At 46.0% G+C, this 15,626-nt stretch overlaps 6 protein-coding genes across 6 annotated transcripts; 5 read left to right on the top strand and 1 right to left on the bottom strand.

The window, feature by feature from the left end:
• Positions 1 to 2,738: 2,738 nt before the first annotated feature.
• Positions 2,739 to 4,173, top strand: ASPZODRAFT_105667 (hypothetical protein). The gene is made up of 5 exons (XM_022720914.1): positions 2,739 to 2,941; positions 3,000 to 3,078; positions 3,141 to 3,389; positions 3,436 to 3,630; positions 3,697 to 4,173. Exons 1-5 carry the CDS (start codon positions 2,792 to 2,794, stop codon positions 3,957 to 3,959), a joined length of 936 nt encoding a protein of 311 aa, XP_022576699.1. The 5' UTR covers positions 2,739 to 2,791; the 3' UTR covers positions 3,960 to 4,173.
• Positions 4,174 to 5,749: 1,576 nt separating this feature from the next.
• ASPZODRAFT_137449 (hypothetical protein) lies at positions 5,750 to 6,499 on the top strand. Its single transcript, XM_022724325.1, has 2 exons — positions 5,750 to 5,866; positions 5,930 to 6,499. The coding sequence occupies exons 1-2, from the start codon at positions 5,852 to 5,854 to the stop codon at positions 6,179 to 6,181; spliced, it is 267 nt and encodes an 88-aa protein (XP_022576698.1). The 5' UTR covers positions 5,750 to 5,851; the 3' UTR covers positions 6,182 to 6,499.
• A 1,135-nt stretch (positions 6,500 to 7,634) lies between these two features.
• On the top strand, positions 7,635 to 9,268 carry ASPZODRAFT_155479 (hypothetical protein; the record flags this gene model as incomplete). The annotated part of the gene is made up of 2 exons (XM_022726221.1): positions 7,635 to 7,647; positions 7,830 to 9,268. 2 exons carry the CDS (start codon positions 7,635 to 7,637, stop codon positions 9,266 to 9,268), a joined length of 1,452 nt encoding a protein of 483 aa, XP_022576697.1.
• A 450-nt stretch (positions 9,269 to 9,718) lies between these two features.
• ASPZODRAFT_20731 (hypothetical protein) lies at positions 9,719 to 11,105 on the top strand (the record flags this gene model as incomplete). Its single annotated transcript, XM_022727657.1, has 6 exons — positions 9,719 to 9,773; positions 9,828 to 9,929; positions 9,975 to 10,143; positions 10,194 to 10,317; positions 10,376 to 10,803; positions 10,862 to 11,105. The coding sequence occupies 6 exons, from the start codon at positions 9,719 to 9,721 to the stop codon at positions 11,103 to 11,105; spliced, it is 1,122 nt and encodes a 373-aa protein (XP_022576696.1).
• A 365-nt stretch (positions 11,106 to 11,470) lies between these two features.
• On the bottom strand, positions 11,471 to 12,693 carry ASPZODRAFT_77553 (hypothetical protein; the record flags this gene model as incomplete). The annotated part of the gene is made up of 4 exons (XM_022730182.1): positions 11,471 to 11,861; positions 11,922 to 12,366; positions 12,419 to 12,455; positions 12,508 to 12,693. 4 exons carry the CDS (start codon positions 12,691 to 12,693, stop codon positions 11,471 to 11,473), a joined length of 1,059 nt encoding a protein of 352 aa, XP_022576695.1.
• Positions 12,694 to 13,317: 624 nt separating this feature from the next.
• Positions 13,318 to 15,137, top strand: ASPZODRAFT_2122686 (hypothetical protein; the record flags this gene model as incomplete). The annotated part of the gene is made up of 4 exons (XM_022727808.1): positions 13,318 to 14,156; positions 14,207 to 14,749; positions 14,802 to 14,956; positions 15,004 to 15,137. The coding sequence occupies 4 exons, from the start codon at positions 13,318 to 13,320 to the stop codon at positions 15,135 to 15,137; spliced, it is 1,671 nt and encodes a 556-aa protein (XP_022576694.1).
• Positions 15,138 to 15,626: the final 489 nt, after the last annotated feature.

The following is a 15,626-nucleotide window of genomic DNA, read 5'->3' as shown; positions in this document are numbered from 1 at the left end:
ATAAATATAATAATAATTAAGAGTTAATTAGGCTTATAACTTTAATAAATCCTATATATATTTAGGGCTAATAGTATTATATTTTTATATAATTTATATACTACCCAGCATATCTAACATTAGTTAGGCTAGATATATTAAGTAAATAAAAAATTAGAGTATAATGCTAACTACATTAGGCTTAGCTAGTTAGATAATGGTGTAAATATATATAAATCATCCTGATTGGCAGCCTCAAGGTCATCCTTTCCTGCAACACTATATAAGTAATTATTACTCTTCCTATAGAAAAGATAGTTGACACACGCCCCCTAATGGTAAGGGCGCCCATTATAATAATAAGCTAGTATTATAATATATTTCTTCTAAGTCCTATTTAAATAACTATAATAATTATAAAGATACTAGAGTTTATCACTTATCTTATAAACTAGAGTAGTAGAAATATTAGTATTTAAATAAATAGCTATAGTACTTCTATTAGGATTATGAGTGCTAGTGCTAAAATCATGCTTTATATATAAATACTAAAGGAGTTTTATATCCTTTATAAAGATAATATAATTATAAGGATAAAATAAAGCCCTTAAGATAATAGTTAGCTATATATTAATCTTTTTATAGTAAATAAATATACCTAGGGAATTAGTTATTAGTAATAAATATAATAAATAAGAGTTAAAGGATAATTATATTTAAGATACTAAAATAAGAATAGAAGAATTAATTAGTAGAGATAAGTAGATAAAGATCTCTATAATAAAAGGGAGAGGTGATAATATAGCAAAATCTATATAAATTTATAGAGAAGAGACTAAATAATAAAGATAAAGAAAGATAAAAGAGTAATAAAGAAGCCTTATATCTAGTAATAACACCCCTAATATAATGTCTTACCTTATTAGATAATAGAATAAGTAAGGCCCCTAATTAGCTAGGACTAGCTAATAAAGATAATATATTATAAATACTTTTATAGCTAAGACACCCTAGTAAGGCAACTAAAGAGTAAGAGGGGCTATAGTAATAAAGAATAAATAACCCCTTAAAGATTATATTAATCTAAGAAATCATCTAGTAAAAGAAAAAGGGGATCTTATGACTTTATAGGCAAAGTTAAGGTAAGTAGAGGAGGATATAATATTAAATATACTATATTTAATATTATTATATAATAATTAGGTCCTACCTTATGGTTAACTACTGACCATAAGGAGGATAATAAGGTAAAGAAGGTTATTAAGTAAAAGAAAGGATCTCTTAGATCCTTCCTTAAATCCTTTAGATCCTTCCTTATATTCTTTAGCCTATAATAGGGGTTAGGGAGTGAGCTCCCTAACTAGTATATAGAGCATGGGAAGTGACAGACAGCTAGAGGGTAATCACTCCTACACCGAGTTTTACAGGTGTACCATAGAGGGCTGGTTATGTATATTATATCTAGTAGCATTATTCATGCAACCTTAGTAGACTATGAGAAAGAACTTGAAAAATCATCTGTCTTTTATCAGAATGCCGCATATATCGGGGAATTAGAGAAGCAAATATTCAACATTACTGCTGAGCAATAATCTGTATAGCCATATCATGAGCTTTACGTAAATTTTCTCGGGTCTCTATACTCTAATATCTGCTGTCTATTATCTATTCCCGATTCTATAACACTTCAAACTCCTTCACTTCTTCCAGATACTTAGGACATAAAAGATGAAAGGTAATTACAGTCTATTGTGTGTGTACTGATAGATCTATAGGAAAATCCCACTATTGCGTTTTTTATCTCTAATTTGTGCGTCATTGGATCCAATATCTCCGTTTTGCTTGGACTAGGGGGTACAGCATGGCCGGGGGGGCTCGATAGGACATGGATATTGTGTGATGGCCCAATCAATAGAAATAGTGCTAATAATAGCGGCTACGTACGAGAATATTCGAACAGAGAGGGAAAGGGAGAGAGAGATGCGTTGTGAGACGCGCCCAATATCTCTCTCCAAGAGGCTAAACCCTAATGAATGGCTTCATCTATTCATCAAGTCAGCCTGAGGCACCCGTCCGTCCGGGCAACCTCGCCGTCGCCGTTACATATGGGGCTATACAAGGGTTATCCCAGCTGGGATACAGTATGAAGTATGTTGATTATACCTGGTGACTACATAGTAGTGGGTTTCATAGGTTATATGCATTCTAATAGCTAAGCTCCCACTGTATAGGGAAATAGTGCTCTCTTATTAATGGATACTACAACTATAGCAGGCCCCGGCTAGCTGACTCTAAATCCACTGTCTAAATTGCTAGTTAGACATACAAAATGTCGCTACTCACTTATGATGACCTTGTATTTGACCCTTAAGACATGTGCGACAGTAATCGCCTATCTCCGCTACGTGCGATCTGGCCGGCAATAAAGTCTATCTGGTCATTTTTGGCCCCCATCTGGATGCTAAATGACTACTTGGCATCTAATACAGGGTGCTTAGCGGACGTGATAGGCCGCTGAGGCATTTATGAAGAGATATGTCATGATCTGGATCTCTTCTCAGATATGGCTGACTGGAAGGTCAAAGGATGTAAGGATAGCTACTTTTGTATTTGAGAGGGACCAAGGTTTCAGCCAATCAATATCAGCAAAGGGCAAGAAAAAGGGCTTCATTTAGTAATCTTATGGCGGATATAGCGGGAATAGGACTTAAGTAACTATATATATGTATAAGCTACCTCCAGTCAAATACCATAATAGTACACTGTCCTATAGAACTGATCTTCTGTACTCCATATATCACACTATTTCATCATGAACGCTCTGGCTGATGTCACTGTTCCTACTCCTGGATTCGGGGCCATGGGCCTCAGTTTTGGCTTGGGGTCGAACCTCAGCCTGGAAGAAGCTGAACCGGTCTTACTGAAAGCAATTGAACTAGGCTGTACCTTCTGGGACACTGCGGTATTACTATCCTATCCAATTATATCATATCATATTATATTCTAATTTAAACACTCAGGTACTGTATCAAGCAGGCGTGAATGAACAGCTCCTGGGAGATTTTATCAAAAAGCACAATTTGCGTGAGAAGGTATTCGGTAAGTATAGTATATCCAGGTGAATATATATATGATATATATGGATGTATAATACTTTATAGTCGCGTCAAAATGCGGTTTCGACTCTAAATTTCAACTCACCAATTCTCCCGCCCATATCAGAGAATATATACAAGGAACCATTACCAGACTTGGGTTCACCCCTGATCTATACTACCTGCATCGTATAGATCCGAATACACCCCTCGAAGAATCGATTCCCGTGTTAGATGAGATTCGACGGGCTGGACTAACAAAATATATTGGCCTGTGCGAATGTTCAGCCAGCACGTTACGTAAAGCCAATTCAAGTATGTTCGACTGTTTTCGATATTAGAACCATACTAACTGCAATAGTCGCTCGGATCGACGCCGTGCAGGCTGAATACTCTGCTTCCGAGACGTTGCATGAACGAGACGGCCTCATCGACACCGCCAGAGAATTGAATATCGCGTACGTAGCATATGGTCCTCTTGGGCATGGATGGCTGGTCGATTCCTTTCCCTATGCCTCACCGGATGATTTTCCTCTAGATGATGTGCGACGAAAGTGTACGTATCACACTTCACGAATTTGACCCAGCTGGATGGATATAGGATATGTGTTGATGTTGCCAGCCCCCAAATTCCAAGGAGAAAACTTCTACAAGAATCGGGCCATTGTGGAGGAACTCAAAAGGCTGGCTGCAAGGAAAAAATGCACTGTTGCCCAGATCGCTCTGGCTTGGGTGGCTGCGCAGGAGATGATTGCAATTCCGGGAACCACAAAAGCATCTCGATTGGAAGAGAATTGGAAGTCAAGAGAGGTCCATCTGACAGATGAGGAAAAGTTGGAAATCAGGAGAGTGATTGATGAGAACCGGCCGTTTGGAAATCGGTAAATTCCTGAGAATGAGGTGCTTTCAGGAAATTGATGTATAGCTTGAAAAAAGTGAGGGTTTCATCAAAGATTGAGTTAGGCTTTGACATACGGCCCAAGAATTAGTCTATGGATGATAAGTATACTGTTGCTTGGAATATAGCACTTTATGAACCTCTAACCAGCTTGCTTCACTTATGACTCGCATCCTAGAAAAACAATCAATTTCTGGGCCTCTCCTTGAATATGTCTCAATTTCTGGCCAGCATCAATACTCAAAAGGCTAGTGGAAGATCTCTACTGTCAGCTATATCATTTATAGATTATACTAGTAGAGAGGGATTTTAATTAATTAGTATACTTCGTCTTTGCCATGGAGTGGATCAGAATATATCAAGAAATCCAGCCTGTGATTTATTTGTCCAAGGAAAACCTGGAAATCTAGTAGCGGACACTGTCCGAGGCCTCTTACCACGCCACTGCAGTGGATCGGGGGGAAAGCGGCCCATCTAACACAGCCTTCCTCCCCGTGTCGAAAATTCAGCGGCTGAGTTCCTGAAGAAGGTGATTTCCTTGGAAAGAGAAGCAGGTATCTCTGTCACGCTGGTGTACTTCTAATCCTGCTCAATAATTAATATAGAACGTAATACTGTCAGTGGTTGGCAGAGAGACATTGTCCAGAGATAGAAATAAAGCCTTCCATAACATACCTAGTATGCTATACTTAGCATGAGCTGATGCCCAGTCTCCTTAGTCTCCTTGTTCACCCGCCAGCCGCCCCAGAAAAAACCCTGAAAAGCGCCCATACCAACCCTTGATGCTGGCACGTTTGCCGACCCACCGTACTTGGTAGATTGCTGTTTCGGACTCTTCCCGACGGGCACAGAGGTGGCTCCCCTGTGTTTGCTAGTTACTGAGCGGCATTTGCAGCTGAAAACACAGTACCTGAGGATCTAGAGAATTATATTGCAAACTTCTAATTGATCAATCTTCCCTATTATTACTAGTTCATTCAAATAAAGCTCTTGAGAGCACTGCCCTTGGCGGAATTGATTGATTTCTCTAGTGCATACTACATGCTGTTCTTGTCGACATCAGGATATCAAGGCATTACTCCGGAGTAGTGCAGTAATATTTTAGTGAGCTCCTCTCTCGTCAGATGTTCCTTGATTGATCTCTAGCCAGGGGCATGGGGTAGCCCAGCGCAACGATGACTTGGGCTAGACCAACATACAGACCCGGGAGGCTGAGACCAACTACAGGCTAAGCCCACTCATATGATAGCGATCATCGTTGGCCAGCTGATAATTACCTATTCACATACTCCATACTTTAGAGCATAATCTTGAGGAAAACAGGGCTGAGGAAATGGGAGTAGCTCAAGATGATTGGCCAGAAGAGCTGAATGCCGGCACGGCCCGATGCGGGGCACAAAATATCAACCAATTATACTCATTCATCAGCTTGCCTTGTGTTATATAGTATGCGACTTGCCATGTGCCCTGCTAGTGCGCTTTCCCTGCAGAAAAAATAGCTTGGTTGCCTTTAATATCCAATGATAAAGGCCACCCCACTCCATGAAAGGCTTGTAAGAAATTAGCCCTATGGACTAGTTGGTCAATGTCAGAATTTAGCCTCAGAGGCTGGCTGGTGGCTGTAAGAAATTAGCTTCACCGGATACATCAGCGAGTTGCCCTAAAGAGGAAGGACTTTAGTCTGATCTACACCTACTATCTAACCCTCTGTTGCATGATCTGATCTGATAGAAAGGTATAAAAGCCAGCAACATCCTGTCGAGAAATCTTCTTCATCATCACTCAAGCATTCCACAGCATCCCCAAGCATCTTCAAGCATCCTCGAATATCCTCAAACACCTCTTCCCGAAAAAGACCATTTTTTCTACTATCTTCACCATGTTCTTCAATATGGTTAGTCTTTCCTTTGAGGCAGCTTTCTGAGTCTTGCGAGAGTATACAAACTAACCATCTCAGAAATCCGTTGTCGGCCTCCTGGCCCTCTCGATGGTCGCTGTCGCCGCCCCTGCCGATGACTTTAAGCGCGCTCCTGCCTCTTCTCTCGATAAGCGCACCGACTGCTTTGGTGGCAGCTACGGCACCTGTGTCATCGAATACTTTGAACTTTTCTGCCTGGCACAGTGCAAGAGTGATGACGGCATTGCTGTCCAGGACTGCCGCACCCAGTGTGATACCGCCGGCGGTGTTTATTGCCAGGAGGAGTGTTAATTGATCTACCTTGACTGGACATAGCCTCGACCTGGTTATAAGTTAATCCTGTCCTGGTAGAATATCTATTGGCTGTGGATGTTGTCTTTATGTACTAGCTCTAGTTGACATATAGTTACATTAGAACTTTGCAGTTTTTACAACGCTTTACTCTACACATGAGATTCCTTATTTCTCCAGCCAAGCCCCGTCTATATTGATATAGAGTTTATCTATGCCACTACCCATGTTATTCAAGGCTTGACGCAATCATCTTTCAGGAATCCGATAGTGTTAGAGATCAGCCACTTTATGTTTGTTAGGAATTGGAACTTGGGTATATTTTCACCAAAATCCTCAAGGGACAGTATAAGTAGTTGGAATTGCACCATAACGTAACAGATACAACCGCTGCGCCTAGATTGTGGTTGTGTAAGCCTTGATATCAAAATGGAAGAAAGGAATCTCGAGACTTCAGAATGATCGGCCAGACTACATCTTTCCCAGCCACGTAAAGGAAGAATGTCCAGACAAAGAGCAGAGAAGAGAAAACCACTGTTTAGAAGATAATATATTCTTTACCCAGCCAATTCTCAATCAGCTCTGCTTTGGCAATAAGGACCAGCAGCTGCTGCAAAATGACTTATCCTGGCTGTTGGCTGAAAGGTCGAAGGGGATAAACTAATGCACCCTAGCCATAATACCTATATTAACAAGTTTTTTCTTCTCTTTTAGAATAACAGCATTTTATCTCCTCAGGGCTTCGGCAGGTCCTCGGCCGAGAAGTGAGTGTGATGCACTGTCACACCAGGGGGAAGATGGTTTATTTTTATGGTGAGAGAGGATAGTGATATTGAATCTATGAGAATGCTTTCTTAAATAATATAGCTAATAGGGTAAGCATATTCTATTGGTTAGAATGAATTAGTGGCTATTATATAAGACTAAGTAACATACACTAATAGCAATTTTCTCATAGGCCTGGTGTGTGAGAGAATATAATAATACTTTTAATAACTCTTTTAACTTATAAAAAATAAAAATATCAGAGAGATAAAACCTTTATTTTATATTATATAGGAGAGAGAGAATTTCATCTCTAAATTCTAATTAAGAATAATATAGTATCCCAATAAGCTGTATAACCTATTATTAATTTTATATATGTATAGTGAAGCAGTAACTAATTTTCCTAGCCCTCTATTTAAAATAACATACTATAGTAATCTTATATGACTATCTGTCAACCATTTACTTAAATACCTATTTTCTATACTTTGATCTTCTCATGGAGACTGCTATCACTCCAAGAAAGTGTGTCGACTTATTTTCCAGGATGGCGAGCTCGGTGCAGGTAGATGGCATCATTGCTGTGCAATTGACACAATCCTGCTCCACATAGATAGATCGATGCCATCTCAACGGTCAGTGTGCAGTGGCTGACACGGCTAACATGATGTGACGGAAGCTTTAGATGACGACAATTCGTATATTTAAGCTCGCTACGAAGGCTCTCTGATGTATGATGTCTCTAGGTTCATTCAAGTCGACATGACGCCAATCCAACCAGCTACCGTCGAGAAACAGGCCACGGCGCAGAGCTCAGAGGGCTCGGAGAGCTTTGAGGCCTTTGACGAGTTCGCACCCGAACCACCCAAGCAACGGACAGGCCTCGCCCGAGCTCTACGCAACGTTCGGCGCTATGTATGGGATGACCCGGACAAGCCGCGGCGGGAGAAGCTGTTTCTCTTCAAGCTGGACTGTTTCCTGCTCACCTACACCTGCCTGGGGTACTTTTGCAAGAACCTGGCCCAGGCAAACATCGACAATGCTTATGTGTCGGGCATGAAGGAGGCGCTGGGCATGGGCGGCAGCGAGCTGACGTACATGGGCAACGTCTTCACGGCGGGCTATGTGATCGGGCAGATTCCCGCCGTCATTCTGGTGACTCGCGTGCGGCCCTCGCTGTTGATCCCAACCTGCGAGCTCCTCTGGTCCGTCTGCACCTTCTGCTGCTCCACGGCGAAAACGGTGCAGCAGATGTACGCCCTGCGCTTTCTAGTCGGAGTCTTTGAATCGGCATACTTCCCCTGCATCGTGTATATCATCGGTTCATGGTACACGAGCGAGGAGCGGGCAAAACGGGTGACCATCTTCTACTCGACTACCACGCTGGCGACCATGTTCAGCGGCTATCTGCAGGCAGGGGCCTACGACGGACTCAACGGGCATCTGGGCCACTCCGGGTGGCAGTGGCTGTTCATCATCTGCGGGATCATCGGCCTCCCCTGCGGCCTGATGGGCTTCTGGTTCAACCCAGACTTCCCCGAGACCACGCGTGCGTTTTATCTGAGTCCGGCGGAGGTGGACTTTGCACGCCGGCGCCTGATCCGCGCCGGCCAGAAGCCCCTGGGCAAGTCGTCCTGGACCCGGGGCAAGATCCTGCAGATCGTGCGGCAGTGGCAGTTCTGGGTGCTGCCGGTGACGTACTACATCGTGCAGGCCGCGTGTCCCAACCAGCAGCCGGCCTTTGCCCTCTGGCTCAAGGCCGAAGGGTACAGCGTGTACAAGGTGAATGTGCTCCCCACGGCGCAGGCGGGCATTGCTGCCGCGGCGCAGATTGCGGCGGGCATGATCTCGGACTCGCCGCTGTTCCGCGGGCGTCGATGGGAGGCAATTACGGGGATGCAAGCCGGCACCTTCTTTGGCATCATCATCATGCTTATCTGGGACGTGCCCCGGGCCTTGAAGTTCACCGGCTACTACTTCCTCTGGATCGCGTACGGCGTGCCGGGCATCTACTTCTCCTGGTTCCCTGACCTCATCCCACACGACCACGAGATGCGCGGCTTTGTCATCGCCGTCTCCAACATCTTCTGCTATATCATGATGATCTGGTGGGACGACGCCATCTGGCGCACTGCTGAGTCGCCGCGCTTTCAACCGGGGTTCATTGGGGCTGCCGTGGGCTCTGTGGTGCTTGTCCTAGTGACCTATGCTATTCTCAAGCAGCAGCAGCGAGACGAGCGCCGACGCAGCCAGGAGGCCTTGGATAGTGATCAGCAGCCAGAGGTGACAGAAGCAAATAACGATGTGACTAGTGTCTAAGATATTGTTAGGTGTAGACAAATACGAAGCATATATCATTGAATGGAAGAGTCTGATGAATCGCAATTAATATCTAGAGCGAGTAGGAGAAACATGACACAAGATTAATACCACTGGTACAAGAGATTATGAATTCATTACCATATCTTAGATTATCCTTTCTTTCTGTCGCAAGAGACAAATGAGATGGTGGATTATCTCATGCCCCTAAGGATGATGCCATAAAGATGTGCTTTCTGCAGATATAACGTGCTAGAATCCTGCCATACCTAATCGCCGAATCATGGCCAGCATGGTGATATCCCCCTTGCTATTGCGTGCTGTCTTGCGGGGGCAAAGGCGGGGTTGATATAGAATACATAAAATGGTATACAGCTCGATGCAAATAACACTGCTGCATTCTCTATCTATCTATATCTATCTCAATACCCATTGTATCTCCAATTCAAAATGGCGCCGATTGCTATTGAGCGGTATGACCACGTTCCAGTCACAAAGGCAGACCGTGAGTTTGAGGATGAGAGTAATCTTCAATATAGTCTCTGCTGACATGACGCAGTGGACTGGGCTGAGCTGATCACATTGGATCTGGGTCTGTATGACCAGCCTGGCGGCAAGGAGCAGCTCGTTAAGCAGCTTGACCACGCTGTGCAGCATGTCGGTAAGGATATCTTCGGTTTTGAAGTCTTCAAGAAGTAATGAGTAGGGTTCTTCTATGTCAAGAACTTCAACATTAGCCAGGACGAAGTCGACTTCCAGTTTGCCTTGGGACGGGAGTTCTATGCGCTTCCTCTAGAGGAGAAGCTCAAATACCACAATGCGAATGATCTCGTCAAGGGCGAGTACAACGGCTATCGTCCAGCTGGATACCGAGTGTGGGTGAGATTCTTCGATCAGCCCAATACTGGACTGACAGTTCTTACAGCCTTGGAAACGGCATCCGGGATAATGTCCAGGTATATAATATTCCCAAGTTCGACGGCTTTCACGAGCGCCAGCAGCCGCCTGTGTTGCGCGATCACATCGCTGAGATTGAGGCCTTTAGCCGGGTGAGTGATGTCTACATTGGCTTCCAATTGACAATAAAAACTTGCTAACAACGAGTAGAAATGCCATGAAGAGGTCATCGTGAAGCTTCTGCGTCTCTTTGCCATCCTGCTTGAGCTCCCCGACGAGGACCAACTGGTCCGAGATCACCAATACGACGTCAAAGGCGAAGACCACCTCCGCTACATGCACTACGCGGCGCGCGATCCCGAAGAGAACAAGAAAGTCGGCGATTTATACTCGCCCGGACACACAGATCTAGGCACAGTGACGCTGCTCTTCCGCCAGCCTGTTGCGGCGCTGCAGATCCTCAACTCGGAAGGCCAGTGGAAATGGGTGCGTCCACAGGACGGCACCATCACCATCAACACCTGTGATGCCCTGACGGCGCTTACTGGGGGGCTCGTCAAGTCGAGCGTCCATCGAGTGCATGCACCGCCGCAGGATCAGGCTCATGTCGACCGTTTGGGACTATTGTACTTTGCACGGTAGGCCTATGAGTGAAGGATTCCATTACTGATCTTCATGGCTGATCATCGATGACAGACCGAATAATCATGTTGTTCTTGATCCCATTGCCAACAGCCCCCTTCTCCAGCGCCTGGGCCGCACGCAGAATGCCTTCACAGAGCTGGGCCAGCATTTGACCACAGAGGAATGGGTCAAAGTGCGCCAGACGCAGCAACAGCGTCGCACCCGTGAAGCAGACATTTCCAAGGAAGGCAAATACACCTACCGGCCCAAGGATCTGGAGATTCTTCCTGGTCTTCAAGCAGTAGTATACAATTAGTCCATGCCTTTGATACTAATATGATTATTGAGCATGATTCTTGACCATGTACTCTTGTAATCTAGGATAGTACTCGATATAACTATAAGTAGCTCATCCATATATATCAATATACTATAAGGTTTCATTCAAATCATTTATAGATACAAGAAGCCAGGGTAGAGAAATCCCTGATATTACTGATTTACCAGGATTCATTGATAATATACTTGAATTATAGATTAATAACAATCATGCTGCATCAGTCTATCAGAAGTAAAGGTGATTGGAACAATCTAGACAGATCCATATTCCCCCGTATACTTCAACATTCGACCATTAATATATTATTTATCTTATATGCTGGTTCTCTGTAATCAAGAAAACTAATCATCGCTGTCTATTTGAGAATCTGCCCGTCGCAGCTCATCAAGCTGAAAATCGGTCTCCACGGTGATCTTGCCATCTGGTGCCGCCGCACTCCCTGCCGATCCCATCTTGATCTGGACGGCATGTGTGGTCAGACAGGCCTCGTCCCAGTCCGGCATGATCTGATTGACTCTCCTCGGGGTATTCTGCGACGAGTGGATGCGTGAGACGAGACTGTGGAGGCTGTGCCGGAGCAGTGGCTGCAGGGTGGGCAGACAGGCACACACGATGCCGATGCAGGGCTCGACGCTCGACCAGATGAAGACGTTGCCCATGATCCAAGTGATGTCGGCGGAGGTGGCGAGGAAGGTCATGAAGTAGATGCGGACAACACTCGCCACACAGACACTGGAGAGAGTCAGTGAAACGGGATAGCTATACTGGGTGTAAGGCCATGGAGATGCTTACAAACTGCCTAGCAAGAAGATACTGCAGACAAGCAGCCTCTGCGAGCGTCGCATGTGCAGCTTCCAGACGATGGGCATGGGCACGGTGAGGATGAGTACGTCGGTGGCCATACTGGCGGCAGCGTTGCCGATATAGAACGGGTACAGCTCGAAGATGCACTTCCCGCTGTCGGGATGGCTATATTGCATCCAGTAGTAAGAGAGCGGGCGACAGCAGGACAGAAAGGCGGCAGTGCAGCCCGCCCAGTAGCCGACGGTGAGGCCCGCACAGAACCACAACGTCCATCGCATGCCGAAGATGCGGCGGTAGAAGAGCAAGACCGACAGCTTGACGAGAGGCACAGCAATGAAGTAAAGCAGCACGTATGCAAACAGGATGTGGATGAGGCCCTCAACGTCGGCCAGAGGGACGCTCCAGACATGTCTCCCGAGGCCGTAGTATCCGCCTAGTATCAGGGTAAGTTGGGAAGGGCCGAGGGCATTGAACGGGGGTGGTACCGATGATTGTCGAGATGAAGGTTGCCGTCACGCCGAGCTGCCATCACTGTTATTAATGCAATTTCGAGGGATTACAGCAGCCGCCTCACCAAAGACACCAGGATCGTCCAGTCGTCCGCGGCCAGCGCCGCCTGTTGCACTCGAAACCGGGTGTAGAACCGCAGCGCAATGGCGAGGACGGCCATGATGTATGTGGCAGTGACAGCTGCATTGTCTTGTAGACGCCGGTTGGCAGTGAGGTCTGTACCAGCAGGGGCATCTCCAAAAGGACTCATCAAGAGAGCAGAAATCAAGATGAAATAGAATGGGGAACAAAGGTTGGAATAAGACGGAATAAGACTTAAGACTGGAATGCTGAAATGAAGACAGGAACAAAGCACAAAAGGCGGGGCCTAAACAGCCAGGATGATGTTCCGTCTTAACCGGGATATGGCCAGGATGTTAATTAGTGATTATTAAAGACTATATTTATATAGTAAATGGTATACTCCACAACTGTCTTTTCTATACATTTTCCTTGAAATCCTTTTATATAGTACCAATCCCAATACCACCTATTAGCTGCCTATACATCTGATAGATGGATGATTTGCTCAATACAGCTCTGTGCAATTCCATACTAGCGACAGGGATTATATGCAGGCCATGACTCGCATGAGACAAGGAGAGAGTCGTGGTATTCTTATCAATTGAAATCGCGACGTAGTAATTACCTCTCCTGGTCAAGCTTGGCCGAGAAACAGCCGTCGTGCGCCGTTGTTTGTTAGTACTTGATAGCGGCATGTCCAGATAACAGAAGGAGTCTTTATCCCTGTCCCCAGGCCGACTATTTAACCCGTCTTCTGCCTCTACATTGCTGTAGTTGGCAGCGCAATCTACGCCGTCTACTCCCTGCTTTCATGCTCTTTAACGAGGTCGCCCCCGAGGCCCTTGAGGGCCCCCTCACCGTCTCCCCTGCCCGCTGGGCGTTCCAGCCTCGTCAGCTGCGCATCGTGTGCATTGGCGCGGGCTTCTCGGGTCTCACGCTGGCGTACAAACTGCAACACGAGAACCCGCTGTCCTTTGTTGACTGGGTGGTCTACGAGAAGAACCGCGATGTCGGGGGCACCTGGTTTGAGAACATATACCCGGGTGTCGGATGCGATGTCCCCGCGCACTCGTACGTGTTTCCCTTTGCGCCGAACCCGGAATGGAGTCAATGTTACGCCAAGGGCGACGAAATCGAGCAGTATATCCTTGACACGGCCGACAGGTTCGGACTGAAGGAGAGGGTGGTGTTGAACACGCGGCTGGAGAAGAGTGTCTGGAACGAAGAGACAGGCAAATGGGCTCTGCAGCTGAGGCGAGACGATGTTGTGATCCACGATGAGGCGGACGTCCTGATCAACGCCGGTGGCATCCTCAACCGGTGGCAGATGCCGGATATCCCTGGCCTCGGCGATTTCAAAGGACGAGTGATCCATACCGCCGCCTGGGATAAGACCTACGACTGGACCGACAAGAGAGTCGCCGTGATTGGGAACGGATCGTCAGGCCTCCAGGTGGTCCCGGCCCTGCAGCCTCGGGCAGCGAAGCTGGTCAATTTCATCCGGCAACCGACCTGGGTATCGATGAGTCTGTGTCCAGACGTCACACGGGATGGGAAGGGCACGAACTTTGCGTATACAGAGGAGGAGAAGAAGACGTTTCGAGAGGATCCAGCGGCGTTTTTGAAGTATCGCAAGCGCGTGGAGAATTCGTATGTCGAAAGAAAACCCTAAACCCTATAAACATACAAAACGCTGATAGAGATAGGGTGAATACGGTCTACCGACTAATGCTGACTGGATCAGAGCTCAATGGTATGTTATCTGCTGCAGTGGACGACCTGATGCGCTCGAAGCTGGCAGGCAATCCGGAACTCATCGACCGCCTCATCCCCCAAACAGAGGTTGGATGTCGCCGTCTGAGCCCGGGAGATGGATATCTCGAAGCCCTGCAAGAGAGCAACGCCGGATGGTGTTTCGACAAGATCGAATGCATCACACCGACGGGTATTCGCACGAGTGACGGCGCAGAACACGAGTTCGACCTGATTGTCTGCGCCACGGGGTTCGAGACGTCTTTCGTGCCAGGCTGGGAGATGATGGGACGTGATGGTCGCACGCCGGCCAAGGACTGGGCAGAGACACCGCAGGCGTATTTCTCGCTGTGTGCAGGCGGCATGCCCAACTATTTTGTCTTTGCAGGACCCAACTGTCCGATCGGCCATGGCAGCGTGCCGCAGATGCTGGGGTGGAGCGTCGATTATGCATTGAAATGGGTTGAAAAGATGGCCAAAGAGGATATCAAGTGCGTATACTCAGCTGGTTGAGATACTGATACATTTACCAATGATCAATAGGTCGGTCTGTGTCAAAGATACTGCAGTTCAGCAGTATAACCGCCATGCGCAGGCGACTCTGAATAATACCGTCTGGAGCACAGGCTGTGCCGCGTGGTATAACAACGGGAAAGCCGTGACAGCCATGTACCCAGGGAGTGTTTTGCACTTTAAAGGTGAGTATATTCATGAAATGAGTCGAATTATATCTAATGATATACAGAGAGCATCAGCAACATCCGCGGGGAGGACTTTGACATCAAGTATGCCACTTCTGACCCCTTTGGCTATCTTGGAAATGGTGAGCTGCAGTGGGAGCGCGACGAGGGAGTAGATCTGGGGTTCTACCTGAAATGAATATGTAGTTGCTCTGTAAAGTCTGTAGATATAGTGAGTGTAAATATATTTCCTACTCATTGCATGTCCACCAGATTCAAGGAGTATAGGGTTGGGGTTAATATTCATATACTTGTTAGGGCTTTATATTGCTCCGTCGAGCTGTCTCTAACTAGAACTAGAATGGCTTTCATCCTAGCATCATGAGGCACGAGGTTTAGGGTTAGGGCTGTAATCCCTGACTTGCAGGCAGATCCTCTAGTTATGGAGCAGCTCAGTAGGGTGCAAGCTGTTAAGGTTAGTTATTAACATATACATTAGGGTTAAGTCAATTTCTACCTAGTCTAGCGCAATAAAGCAGTTATTTATAGATTTAATGACAACATCTATAGGCATAAAGTTGCAGTTATTGGCCTAATATAGTCTAACTAAGTATCATAAGGATCCATATAGACTAGGGTACTAGAGTAATGACCATCATTTGCTTCAATTAGGTTTTTTCTGGAGGAT

Source organism: Penicilliopsis zonata, assembly GCF_001890105.1.
Source record: "Penicilliopsis zonata CBS 506.65 unplaced genomic scaffold ASPZOscaffold_37, whole genome shotgun sequence".
Classification (NCBI taxonomy): Eukaryota; Fungi; Ascomycota; class Eurotiomycetes; order Eurotiales; family Aspergillaceae; genus Penicilliopsis; species Penicilliopsis zonata.
The sequence above is the reverse complement of the archived record's forward strand: the minus strand, read 5'-3'. Positions and strand labels throughout refer to the sequence as shown.

Coding starts and splice junctions, on each gene's coding strand:
- ASPZODRAFT_105667 (XM_022720914.1), top strand. CDS start 2,792: ATGAACGCTCTGGCTGATGTCACTGTTCCTACTCCTGGATTCGGGGCC. Junction 3,079..3,140: donor TTTGCGTGAGAAGGTATTCG/GTAAGTATAGTA, acceptor AATACTTTATAG/TCGCGTCAAAATGCGGTTTC. Junction 3,631..3,696: donor AGATGATGTGCGACGAAAGT/GTACGTATCACA, acceptor TGATGTTGCCAG/CCCCCAAATTCCAAGGAGAA.